The following is a 13,890-nucleotide window of genomic DNA, read 5'->3' on the forward strand; positions in this document are numbered from 1 at the left end:
TTTGTTGTGAATGAATTCATCTCTCTTTTACTTCTTCAAACTCTCTTTCTCTTTCTTCTTTTCTCTCTTTCTCTCTCTACTGTCCCAAGTTCTTCTTACCAGTTGTAGATTCGGAAGCTAAGCTGAATCATCTTGTCAACTTTCCGTCGAGTTCATTACAGATACTTGTCACATCATTTCAATTTAAATTTAAATACCAAACTTTGTATGTATGGTATACATCTAGACTTACAAATGTATATATTAACTGTGCATGAAAAGTTTTACCCATAAAGAATCGTACTATTTCGAGATAAAGAACGGTCTTTTATGTTATAATTTTTTAAACTTTTTGCTTTTTTGGTTCAATAAATGTCATGTGAATGTGATGGATTTGATCGAGTAATCTATCAATTCTATCCCCGACATTTATTAATGGGTTATTGGATAGTTTGATTCAGATTGAAAATTGGGTTCATGAATGTAATACTTTCAATTTTTAAATGTTAGGGACGAATTTGTTTCTTTTTAAAGGTGAGAGATGAAAAGAATATTTTTGCGAAATGTGAAAAAAGAAATAGGTTGTTTTCTCCAAAAAAAAGAAAAAAAAGAAAGATATAGAATAGAGCAAGAGAGACAGAGAGAAAAAAAACAAGAAAGTAAGATTGCAATAGAAAAGATTCATTGAAGCTTGCAATTATATGTGTTTTAGTTAGGACATGAAGCCCCGAAGCAGAAAAACATAAAAGATAAAAAATGACAGTTGCTGCAGGAATTGGGTACGCCTTGTTAGCCTTGGGCCCATCGCTTTCTCTCTTCGTCGCTGTAATCTCTCAGAAACCCTTTTTAATACTCACCGTCCTCTCCAGGTAATCCTCTTTATTGGTAAAATTTGCTTCTCCGTTTTTTTTTTTTTGGGTATTTGGGCTTGATTTCGTTATTAATTTTGGTGAATTTCTGGATTGTGGATTTTTTTGTTTCAGTACATTGCTATGGCTGATGAGTTTGATTGTTCTGGCGGGAGTTTGGAGGGCGTTTCTCCCCTTCAAAACGACGCCTTCCTCTTCTGCGTGGTTGCCCTATTCAATTCTCATATTGTCCTCCGTCGTCTTTCAAGAAGGCCTTCGGGTCCTCTTCTGGAGAATCTACAAGTCTGTGGTTTTTATCCCAGAAACCATTTACTGCAACCTTTTTGCTGATTACTTTTGGACAATTGAAGAAAGAAGTACCTAAAATGAAGCTTCATTTTCCTTCAAATTGAGTAAAAAGTAGTGTAATTGAAGTTTGTTGCTTATTGTAGTTTTGTTTGAGATTGCTGTTCTTGTTAATTATCAGAAAATTCCTTTATCTGGATGTAAAAATAGTTCGGGCTAATTAAGATATGTGGTTATAATGGCGTCCTAAATTTTATTTCTGACTTGAGGCAATGATTATGTTCCATTATGTTGTTTAGAATTGGTTTTGGGTCAAATTTATGATTTTTCTTTTCTTTTATTGGCTAAAATTTTAGGAAGCTTGAAGATATATTGGATGCTTTTGCTGACAGAGTTTCTAAACCTCGGCTTTTCCAGACTGATAAGATGCAAATTGCCCTAGGTAATGCTGCTTGTTCGTCTCTGTGGGTTGCAGAGTGATAATGAGTTTGCATGCATTTATCCTTGTTATAACCTGGCCCTAAGGGGTGGAAACAGAGATTGAGTGGGAAAGAGGGGAAGACTTGTATGGGCGCAGAAAGTTTACAAGTGATTTTTTCAAAATTATTAGCACAAAGAATAGAATTGTCTATAATTCTTTTAGTCTATGGACATATTTTACTGTTTCTATAATTACTTGCTTGAATATTTGGCGCACAGGCTTCTTTAATCTTAGCTGGTATGCTGTATCGTATGAAGATATATTTTAGTTGATATCATGGCCTTGGACCTTTGTATGGTTATCAAAGTTTGATTCTGTTTCTAGTCGAATAGTGGGGTGGTTTAACATAATGCTGGACTTAGTGACAGACCCCTGGCTGATATTCTGTTGGCTTCAATGTTGCGTATTTCTTCTAGTCATATTACTCTTAATGAAGGTTACAAGATCTTGAAATATATATGCGCGTGGGTATAAGCCATTCTGACTGAAAGAGGATAAATATAACAACTTATTTTCTCTTGAAATTCAGTTAATCCGAATATTTATTTGGATGAAATCCTAGTGTGCATCAGGTCCCGATACCCCAAGTCAAGTATCCTCTTTGTTTCTCTCTTGAACTTCCCCATAAAGCTCCACATGTACGTATACACAATCTTCATGTGCTGTAAGCTAACACTTGCAGTGATAAGCAGTTTGCAAGGCTTGACATGTTACTTTCGTTGTAGACAGTAGTATGTGTCTTCTATGAATGTTCACCTAGAAACTGGGGAACCTTCTATATGTTCTGAAAATTTTTATTGCTTTAGAAGCACTTGACATGCCAATGGGAAACTCTGCATTTTTGTTCGTACTTAGGTGAACAGCCTCGAGATCTTGGTATAAACTTTGGCAACTCTTGCATTTTTGTCTGTAATAAAATGTGTATGCTTATAATGTTTTTATGATTTTACGTAATAGTGGGATAGTGGAAATACATGCCAACCACTCTATGCTTCCCTTATTCATTTGGGAAAGTAGAAAGGATTTACTTTGAAAGGTTCAGATTTATGGTACTGTCACATCTACTCGTCGTCCTTCCCCTACTTAAGACCCATGTTACTCTGACTCTTCACTTTGCCCTGCCGTACCCTTGGCAGACACTGCATTTTCCACTAGAGTACCCTTGTCCAAGGGACTCCCATAGATGAGTCTGGTTAGCTTAAGACTGTAGACATGGACCCTGCTTCCTATAATTATTCTTGTTTCTTTTCCATCTTGTCATCCTCTCTCCTGAGAAAATCTCAAACTACAAATTCTCAAATGCATCCATTCTATAGACTTCATTTTTGTGCTGCATCAACAACTTGATAGTAGGAGATGTGAAAAGGAGAGATGAAAACATGCACTTATATTTGCTTCTCTATTATAAATGTGGAATGGCTTCAGGTGTCTACTTTGCTTCTTTCTATGGGATTACAGTGTTTCACTTAATTTAACTCTTTTTTATTTATTACAGTGTTGTTTAATCATGTATGCTTGCTGATAACATTGATATCAACATTTGCAAATCTGAGCTTTGCATTTTGATCGGCCTTACAAACTTTTGTTTCCAAAGTTACGTATACTTCAGCTTATCTAGATTGAATTCTTGTTGAACTGCTCCTATCACTTAGCCTTTAATTTGGGACTGCTTATGCTTGAAAGTTCTAGTTGTTCATCTGATCTGGTTAAATTTGCAGCTGGTGGTATGGGTCATGGTGTGGCTCATGCTGTCTTCTTCTGTCTCAGCCTTTTAACACCTGCATTTGGTCCAGCAACCTTTTATGTGGAGAAGTGCTCACAGATGCCCTTTTTTCTCGTTTCTTGTAAGCAAATGTGGCTATTCATTTGTATACAGTTATTTCTGGTATTCTGACTTGAATTGTGTATTTCAACCATGCAGCTTGTCGACAAATTAATCCTTTTAATATGTGATTTCTATTGTGCAACATAATTTTCTTTGTTTTAGATAAAAGAATACTTACAGAGAATGATAGCTGTAGCTTGGTATTGTCTGCATAGTGTTGGGATTTTTGATGTATCAGTGTATTTCATAGAGCTTCTAAATTGCAGCAATGATAGCTCTTGCATTTGTCACAATTCATACCTTCTCAATGGTCATTGCTTTCAATGGATACGCGGAAGGGAATAGAGTCGATCAGCTTATTGTTCCTGTTGTTCATCTTGTAGCAGGGATGCTTGTGAGTTCCTTCTTTCTGTTTTTCTGGTTATAACTTGTAATGCCTTCATTCCTTACCTTACTTTTCTCTATTTCATTGTGTGGAAATATCCACTTACTAAACTGGAATGTTTTACTCTTTGATAAAATTATCATAAGTCATTTGAGATTGCCGGGTCCATCAGTTAGTAGTTCACATTGACTTTTGACACAAGAAAGTTAATGTCCCAAGATAGGCCCCCTGGATTGCCTAGGAAGAAAGGTAATCATGTCTGGTGAGCTCAACGCATTTTAAAATGCGTAAACTGTGGAGCTTAAGTGGTGAGTGACCTACAAAAGATCACCATGGTAGGCTGATGGTCTGTATTCGAAAGGCCTTCAATGCTGAATTTACTCTGTTGACCCAAGGAAATGAAGTAACAGCACAAATTTTTAGGAACAAAGGATTGGCTAGAATAAACACGTGTCACTTATGATATGTGAATTAGTGGTGTTCTTATGAGATCTTCTGGGTTTTCCAAATACGAACTGTATTTGTGGGGTTGTTCATATTATACACCAGTTTCATCTTTTTTGGCTTTTTGGCTTTTTGACAGTTTACAACTTGCTTTTTGGTGTAAAAAAACCAACCATTTTGCGACACATTCTTAGTTGCTTCCTTATTCCAGATTGGTTACCCCAAGTTCACTGAATGCTAAAGATGCTATGTGATGCATTGAATCACCTCTTTAATGCAGTTGTTTCTGGTTCGCTTGTTGAAAGGTGCTTGTGATTATGGTTGTCTAGGAAGAAATATATGTTTGTGTGTCTGTAATAGACTGGAAGTTTATGTGGGTCAATCCAAGAGATAAAATACCTCTTGGCCTCACTTCAAATGGGTTTAAGGTCTTACCTCCTTGCAGAACTGGTAAAATGTTTAAGAACATTTTACATTATGTCGGCTTTTAGCTGAGTGGATAGTCAGAAACTGCATTTGGATTTCCCATTAATTCTTTCTTTAGACCCATGAAAAAGCTGAGCATGGTGGAGAATTGCTATGGCAGCTTAGTGAAGTACATCTTAGGGAAGTGCATTTGGATTTGCAGTACGAGGGATAATCATTAGAAACTCATCCTTGGTGGGTACAGCATTCTCCTGTATTGTCAGCTAGGTTGATCCCCTTAGGCGGCACACCCCAACTTTTCAGGCCTACGAAACTCGAGTCTTCAAATGATCTAGAAGGGAGCTAGAAGAGCGAGAAGCCTAAGGTAGAGAACTCATAGTGAAGGTAAGATGCATGGTAAGAGGAGATAGCTCAACAACTTAGTTATCCATCTTCACATTATAATTGTCGCAATGCAAAATTTTGCCTGAAGTTAAGAATTCTGTTCAGGTGATCAAGATTATTTATACATACTTACACACACACACACAGGTTTGTACATATGTAGCAGGGATGCTTGTGAGTTCCTTCTTTCTGTTTTTCTGATTATAACTTGTAATGCCTTCATTCCTTACCTTACTTTTCTCTATTTCATTGTGTGGAAATATCCACTTACTAAACTGGAATGTTTTACTCTTTGACAAACTTATCATAAGTCATTTGAGATTGCCGGGTCCATCAGTTAGTAGTTCACATTGACTTTTGACACAAGAAAGTTAATGTCCCAAGACAGGCCCCCTGGATTGCCTAGGAAGAAAGGTAATCATGTCTGGTGAGCTCAACGCATTTTAAAATGCGTAAACTGTGGAGCTTAAGTGGTGAGTGACCTACAAAAGATCACCATGGTAGGCTGATGGTCTGTATTCGAAAGGCCTTCAATGCTGAATTTAGTCTGTTGACCCAAGGGAATGAAGTAACAGCACAAATTTTTAGGAACAAAGGATTGGCTAGAATAGACACGTGTCACTTATGATATGTGAATTAGTGGTGTTCTTATGAGATCTTCTGGGTTTTCCAAATACGAACTGTATTTGTGGGGTTGTTCATATTATACACCAGTTTCATCTTTTTTGGCTTTTTGACAGTTTACAACTTGCTTTTTGGTGTAAAAAAACCAACCATTTTGCGACACATTCTTAGTTGCTTCCTTATTCCAGATTGGTTACCCCAAGTTCACTGAATGCTAAAGATGCTATGTGATGCATTGAATCACCTCTTTAATGCAGTTGTTTCTGGTTCGCTTGTTGAAAGGTGCTTGTGATTATGGTTGTCTAGGAAGAAATATATGTTTGTGTGTCTGTAATAGACTGGAAGTTTATGTGGGTCAATCCAAGAGATAAAATACCTCTTGGCCTCACTTCAAATGGGTTTAAGGTCTTACCTCCTTGCAGAACTGGTAAAATGTTTAAGAACATTTTACATTATGTCGGCTTTTAGCTGAGTGGATAGTCAGAAACTGCATTTGGATTTCCCATTAATTCTTTCTTTAGACCCATGAAAAAGCTGAGCATGGTGGAGAATTGCTATGGCAGCTTAGTGAAGTACATCTTAGGGAAGTGCATTTGGATTTGCAGTACGAGGGATAATCATTAGAAACTCATCCTTGGTGGGTACAGCATTCTCCTGTATTGTCAGCTAGGTTGATCCCCTTAGGCGGCACACCCCAACTTTTCAGGCCTACGAAACTCGAGTCTTCAAATGATCTAGAAGGGAGCTAGAAGAGCGAGAAGCCTAAGGTAGAGAACTCATAGTGAAGGTAAGATGCATGGTAAGAGGAGATAGCTCAACAACTTAGTTATCCATCTTCACATTATAATTGTCGCAATGCAAAATTTTGCCTGAAGTTAAGAATTCTGTTCAGGTGATCAAGATTATTTATACATACTTACACACACACACACAGGTTTGTACATATGTAGCAGGGATGCTTGTGAGTTCCTTCTTTCTGTTTTTCTGATTATAACTTGTAATGCCTTCATTCCTTACCTTACTTTTCTCTATTTCATTGTGTGGAAATATCCACTTACTAAACTGGAATGTTTTACTCTTTGACAAACTTATCATAAGTCATTTGAGATTGCCGGGTCCATCAGTTAGTAGTTCACATTGACTTTTGACACAAGAAAGTTAATGTCCCAAGACAGGCCCCCTGGATTGCCTAGGAAGAAAGGTAATCATGTCTGGTGAGCTCAACGCATTTTAAAATGCGTAAACTGTGGAGCTTAAGTGGTGAGTGACCTACAAAAGATCACCATGGTAGGCTGATGGTCTGTATTCGAAAGGCCTTCAATGCTGAATTTAGTCTGTTGACCCAAGGGAATGAAGTAACAGCACAAATTTTTAGGAACAAAGGATTGGCTAGAATAGACACGTGTCACTTATGATATGTGAATTAGTGGTGTTCTTATGAGATCTTCTGGGTTTTCCAAATACGAACTGTATTTGTGGGGTTGTTCATATTATACACCAGTTTCATCTTTTTTGGCTTTTTGACAGTTTACAACTTGCTTTTTGGTGTAAAAAAACCAACCATTTTGCGACACATTCTTAGTTGCTTCCTTATTCCAGATTGGTTACCCCAAGTTCACTGAATGCTAAAGATGCTATGTGATGCATTGAATCACCTCTTTAATGCAGTTGTTTCTGGTTCGCTTGTTGAAAGGTGCTTGTGATTATGGTTGTCTAGGAAGAAATATATGTTTGTGTGTCTGTAATAGACTGGAAGTTTATGTGGGTCAATCCAAGAGATAAAATACCTCTTGGCCTCACTTCAAATGGGTTTAAGGTCTTACCTCCTTGCAGAACTGGTAAAATGTTTAAGAACATTTTACATTATGTCGGCTTTTAGCTGAGTGGATAGTCAGAAACTGCATTTGGATTTCCCATTAATTCTTTCTTTAGACCCATGAAAAAGCTGAGCATGGTGGAGAATTGCTATGGCAGCTTAGTGAAGTACATCTTAGGGAAGTGCATTTGGATTTGCAGTACGAGGGATAATCATTAGAAACTCATCCTTGGTGGGTACAGCATTCTCCTGTATTGTCAGCTAGGTTGATCCCCTTAGGCGGCACACCCCAACTTTTCAGGCCTACGAAACTCGAGTCTTCAAATGATCTAGAAGGGAGCTAGAAGAGCGAGAAGCCTAAGGTAGAGAACTCATAGTGAAGGTAAGATGCATGGTAAGAGGAGATAGCTCAACAACTTAGTTATCCATCTTCACATTATAATTGTCGCAATGCAAAATTTTGCCTGAAGTTAAGAATTCTGTTCAGGTGATCAAGATTATTTATACATACTTACACACACACACACAGGTTTGTACATATGTAGCAGGGATGCTTGTGAGTTCCTTCTTTCTGTTTTTCTGATTATAACTTGTAATGCCTTCATTCCTTACCTTACTTTTCTCTATTTCATTGTGTGGAAATATCCACTTACTAAACTGGAATGTTTTACTCTTTGACAAACTTATCATAAGTCATTTGAGATTGCCGGGTCCATCAGTTAGTAGTTCACATTGACTTTTGACACAAGAAAGTTAATGTCCCAAGACAGGCCCCCTGGATTGCCTAGGAAGAAAGGTAATCATGTCTGGTGAGCTCAACGCATTTTAAAATGCGTAAACTGTGGAGCTTAAGTGGTGAGTGACCTACAAAAGATCACCATGGTAGGCTGATGGTCTGTATTCGAAAGGCCTTCAATGCTGAATTTAGTCTGTTGACCCAAGGGAATGAAGTAACAGCACAAATTTTTAGGAACAAAGGATTGGCTAGAATAGACACGTGTCACTTATGATATGTGAATTAGTGGTGTTCTTATGAGATCTTCTGGGTTTTCCAAATACGAACTGTATTTGTGGGGTTGTTCATATTATACACCAGTTTCATCTTTTTTGGCTTTTTGACAGTTTACAACTTGCTTTTTGGTGTAAAAAAACCAACCATTTTGCGACACATTCTTAGTTGCTTCCTTATTCCAGATTGGTTACCCCAAGTTCACTGAATGCTAAAGATGCTATGTGATGCATTGAATCACCTCTTTAATGCAGTTGTTTCTGGTTCGCTTGTTGAAAGGTGCTTGTGATTATGGTTGTCTAGGAAGAAATATATGTTTGTGTGTCTGTAATAGACTGGAAGTTTATGTGGGTCAATCCAAGAGATAAAATACCTCTTGGCCTCACTTCAAATGGGTTTAAGGTCTTACCTCCTTGCAGAACTGGTAAAATGTTTAAGAACATTTTACATTATGTCGGCTTTTAGCTGAGTGGATAGTCAGAAACTGCATTTGGATTTCCCATTAATTCTTTCTTTAGACCCATGAAAAAGCTGAGCATGGTGGAGAATTGCTATGGCAGCTTAGTGAAGTACATCTTAGGGAAGTGCATTTGGATTTGCAGTACGAGGGATAATCATTAGAAACTCATCCTTGGTGGGTACAGCATTCTCCTGTATTGTCAGCTAGGTTGATCCCCTTAGGCGGCACACCCCAACTTTTCAGGCCTACGAAACTCGAGTCTTCAAATGATCTAGAAGGGAGCTAGAAGAGCGAGAAGCCTAAGGTAGAGAACTCATAGTGAAGGTAAGATGCATGGTAAGAGGAGATAGCTCAACAACTTAGTTATCCATCTTCACATTATAATTGTCGCAATGCAAAATTTTGCCTGAAGTTAAGAATTCTGTTCAGGTGATCAAGATTATTTATACATACTTACACACACACACACAGGTTTGTACATATGTAGCAGGGATGCTTGTGAGTTCCTTCTTTCTGTTTTTCTGATTATAACTTGTAATGCCTTCATTCCTTACCTTACTTTTCTCTATTTCATTGTGTGGAAATATCCACTTACTAAACTGGAATGTTTTACTCTTTGACAAACTTATCATAAGTCATTTGAGATTGCCGGGTCCATCAGTTAGTAGTTCACATTGACTTTTGACACAAGAAAGTTAATGTCCCAAGACAGGCCCCCTGGATTGCCTAGGAAGAAAGGTAATCATGTCTGGTGAGCTCAACGCATTTTAAAATGCGTAAACTGTGGAGCTTAAGTGGTGAGTGACCTACAAAAGATCACCATGGTAGGCTGATGGTCTGTATTCGAAAGGCCTTCAATGCTGAATTTAGTCTGTTGACCCAAGGGAATGAAGTAACAGCACAAATTTTTAGGAACAAAGGATTGGCTAGAATAGACACGTGTCACTTATGATATGTGAATTAGTGGTGTTCTTATGAGATCTTCTGGGTTTTCCAAATACGAACTGTATTTGTGGGGTTGTTCATATTATACACCAGTTTCATCTTTTTTGGCTTTTTGACAGTTTACAACTTGCTTTTTGGTGTAAAAAAACCAACCATTTTGCGACACATTCTTAGTTGCTTCCTTATTCCAGATTGGTTACCCCAAGTTCACTGAATGCTAAAGATGCTATGTGATGCATTGAATCACCTCTTTAATGCAGTTGTTTCTGGTTCGCTTGTTGAAAGGTGCTTGTGATTATGGTTGTCTAGGAAGAAATATATGTTTGTGTGTCTGTAATAGACTGGAAGTTTATGTGGGTCAATCCAAGAGATAAAATACCTCTTGGCCTCACTTCAAATGGGTTTAAGGTCTTACCTCCTTGCAGAACTGGTAAAATGTTTAAGAACATTTTACATTATGTCGGCTTTTAGCTGAGTGGATAGTCAGAAACTGCATTTGGATTTCCCATTAATTCTTTCTTTAGACCCATGAAAAAGCTGAGCATGGTGGAGAATTGCTATGGCAGCTTAGTGAAGTACATCTTAGGGAAGTGCATTTGGATTTGCAGTACGAGGGATAATCATTAGAAACTCATCCTTGGTGGGTACAGCATTCTCCTGTATTGTCAGCTAGGTTGATCCCCTTAGGCGGCACACCCCAACTTTTCAGGCCTACGAAACTCGAGTCTTCAAATGATCTAGAAGGGAGCTAGAAGAGCGAGAAGCCTAAGGTAGAGAACTCATAGTGAAGGTAAGATGCATGGTAAGAGGAGATAGCTCAACAACTTAGTTATCCATCTTCACATTATAATTGTCGCAATGCAAAATTTTGCCTGAAGTTAAGAATTCTGTTCAGGTGATCAAGATTATTTATACATACTTACACACACACACACAGGTTTGTACATATGTATGTCTCTGTGTGTGTGTGTGTGTAAATAATCTTGATCACCTGAACAGATTTCTTATATATATATATATATAAATTTTTGTGCTTATCTAAGTTATGGGCAATGTAACCAATTACTCAAGTGTGCTCTCTAAACTTTGTTCTTTTACTTGATTCTCTTTAAACTAGTTGGTGGCTTGTGTTTGCTAGCATTTGTTATTATGCTGATTCGCTTTACAGATAGGCCACCTGTTTGGAGCCTATCATGCAAAATTAACTTTCTTGGATAAAGCATCAAAGTTACGCATTGCTTCACATTCGCTGAGTTGTTTTGGTATCCAAATTTGACTAATAGCTCACTTAATGCTATAGAAATTAGTTGAGCAAAAGTTTACTAAACAGGGTTCAGTAAATAAGCTGAGTCCACAAAGTGTAAGGTTGTCCTCACTTTTATGAAAGTTTTCTATAGCTTTTCCTCAATATACCTTTACACCTTTCTAGATTCTCTTCTTCTTTGTTTTTTCTTTAATAGTTTATTTTCCCTATATAAAGAATTTTCCTTCCAATGGTTCTTTGGGTTACTTCATGGTTTAAACAGATTACTTCTTGCTTAGTTCTATCACCTAAAGATTCACATGTTCTGTGTTATATCTTTTTAAATGAAATTAGAAGTAGATTGTAACATCATCACCTTTTGGTTTCACACAATATCAATTGTACAAGGTAAAAAATACAAACATTTGTGAATACAGTATTCTGGCTGTGTAACGAATTCTGTTTACAAGATAGTGAAATAGGTTCCTTTAATTTATAAATATATGTAAACCAACGAAAAAGTTGCTCTTGTAATGATTATAAAATGTTTTGGCTGCATTGTGGAGGTTTTTGATTGATAATATGCAGTAGGAGTATGTGCTACTGGCAAAGATTTTTGCTTCTTTTTGAGGAGATGCTAAAAACCACAAAGGTGTATTGGCCTTATTCAAACTGAATGAGCATGCTAAAGTGAAATTCAGCGGTTATTGGTGTATCATTTGGATAAGTAGAGATTTTCTTCACTGCCCCTACCCCTTTCTTTAACCAACCGTAAGGTTTTTTTGAGGGAACCAACCATAAGGTTAAGTGGTAATATTGGGTATCAATTATCTCTTCACAAGGAACCTGGAAATTTCTTGTTGCATTTTATATTTGTCAAAGGGCATTTAGTGAAATCAAACAAACGACATACTTCACTTTGTTGGCATTTTCTCAGAAAATTACTTTAAAGAGATGTTCCTCGTTCTCTCTCTCTCTGACCCATGTCCAAAAAGTTGTACAGTAGTTGTTCCTCCACACCCCTCCCCCATACACTCATTATTACTGCAAAATCAACAAACTCCTGAAAATGAGAAGATTGGCTCACCTTAAAAGAGCTATACCTGGGAGTTTTTACCTACTTTTAGCTAATTGTGATTTGTGTTGCAGACGCTGGTAAATCTTGCATCTGGGGGTTGCATTATTGGCATTCCCTTGCTCTACTGCATGGCTCTCTTCACTTTGCTTCATTGTGGAAAGATGGTTTGGAAAAGATTGGCTGACAGCCAGAACAGATAGGGGCATTCGTAGCTACCTCACCCTATGCTCTTGTACTGGGCATATTTGAGGTGTGATCATCTGAATTTATCAAGACGATAGTTTATTCTCTAAGACTGAAATTATGATGTAATTGGTGCATGAGATATTTTGTGCATATCATGCTCTCCAGCCTGAAAACACCCCCTTTCTTATCCTTTACATGCAATTCCTGTTCAGCCTTGTCTGTTAGAAGGTTGATTGTCTCCTCTTTTGCCATTTAACTCCTGCCATGTATTTTATATGTAGCCCCCTGGAGGAAAATTGTAGACAAAAATCCATGTTATAAACGTTCATTTTATACCTTTGAATCCATTTTTGTTGTTCTGATGCTTTTCGAGTCATTTTTACCAATGACTTCCTCATTTTTTATTCTTAGCCTTGTGATAGTAAATGTCGGTTTGCTGTTCTGATGCTTTTGAGAGGCATTCTTGCCAATGATGTCCTCATTTTTTATTATTATCCTTTTCATAGTAAATGTCCGTGCTTGCTGGCTATGGATTTTTCCCCCCCAAATGAAATACAATTACGTCGGAGGATGAGGCCTCGACAGTTTACTGCTGATTTGAGCTAATTTTACTCCGGCGCCTCTTGGCCCTTTTTCATTCGAAGTAGGGTGGTAATGGGGCATTTACATTTTAGGTAGGGATGGCAACAGGTAGTTTTGAGGCCATGGTAAAAATTCCCCGACTCCAACCCCGCTTTGTGCCCACAGGGGTTAATAAGTAATGTGCATCTCCTTCTCATTGACCTGGTAATAATACCAAGACCAGCAACATCACCGCTAAAACTTCTGCTACAAAGGAAGAATAAAATTGCATTATCAGGGAAGGAAAGAATGTGAAAAAGTACATAAGAAATTACTGTCTTTTTCAATTATAAAATTTGAGGAAACTGTCATAATTCGCAAGTGGGAGTCAATATACAGTAGAAAAATGCTTAAAAAATTTATGATAACAAACAATCATTAAAACACTCCTTGTTTCGCTTCTATGTCTAAATGTCGTGTCTGTCTAATTATTATAACTAATACTATTATTAATCATATTCTATATATAATTTGTTATATTTTATTTATTTATGCAAGAATGGGGCGAGCCTGTCCTTGAGCGAATGGTAGAAAAATTCCCTTGCGCATCACGCCAATTGCAATCCCTAATTCAAGGAAGTCGTCTTTAATAATTTGAAGATTGAATTTGACCTTTACAGTGTTTTTCTCTAATACTTCTTTAAACAATGGCTCTCCAATTTGCAATGCTTTTTTTTAATACTTTTAAATATATCTTTTAACGCAAGTGGGAGGTTTTGAATTTGTTATCTTTCACTTGCACTTGTTTCCTCCTTAGCACTCAACCCATCCCTCTCGCTCCAATTTGTAGTGTTCATTCTAGAAAATCAAATTTTCCATTGAATGTCCAC

At 37.3% G+C, this 13,890-nt stretch overlaps 1 protein-coding gene across 1 annotated transcript; it reads left to right on the forward strand.

Annotated features, from left to right (window-relative positions):
• The first annotated feature begins 651 nt into the window (after window positions 1–651).
• On the forward strand, window positions 652–12,786 carry LOC113765355 (gamma-secretase subunit APH1-like). The gene is made up of 6 exons (XM_027309500.1): window positions 652–848; window positions 963–1,130; window positions 1,490–1,575; window positions 3,333–3,458; window positions 3,706–3,833; window positions 12,325–12,786. The coding sequence occupies exons 1-6, from the start codon at window positions 736–738 to the stop codon at window positions 12,451–12,453; spliced, it is 750 nt and encodes a 249-aa protein (XP_027165301.1). The 5' UTR covers window positions 652–735; the 3' UTR covers window positions 12,454–12,786.
• The last annotated feature ends 1,104 nt before the right edge of the window (window positions 12,787–13,890 follow it).

Source organism: Coffea eugenioides, chromosome 3 (genome assembly GCF_003713205.1).
Source record: "Coffea eugenioides isolate CCC68of chromosome 3, Ceug_1.0, whole genome shotgun sequence".
Classification (NCBI taxonomy): domain Eukaryota; kingdom Viridiplantae; phylum Streptophyta; class Magnoliopsida; order Gentianales; family Rubiaceae; genus Coffea; species Coffea eugenioides.

What these genes read in the sequence shown, in the direction of transcription:
- LOC113765355 (XM_027309500.1), top strand. Translation starts at nt 736, where the DNA reads ATGACAGTTGCTGCAGGAATTGGGTACGCCTTGTTAGCCTTGGGCCCA. An exon ending in GCCCTTTTTTCTCGTTTCTT is followed by an intron (nt 3,459 to 3,705) that starts GTAAGCAAATGT and finishes TCTAAATTGCAG; the next exon opens with CAATGATAGCTCTTGCATTT. An exon ending in ATCTTGTAGCAGGGATGCTT is followed by an intron (nt 3,834 to 12,324) that starts GTGAGTTCCTTC and finishes TTTGTGTTGCAG; the next exon opens with ACGCTGGTAAATCTTGCATC.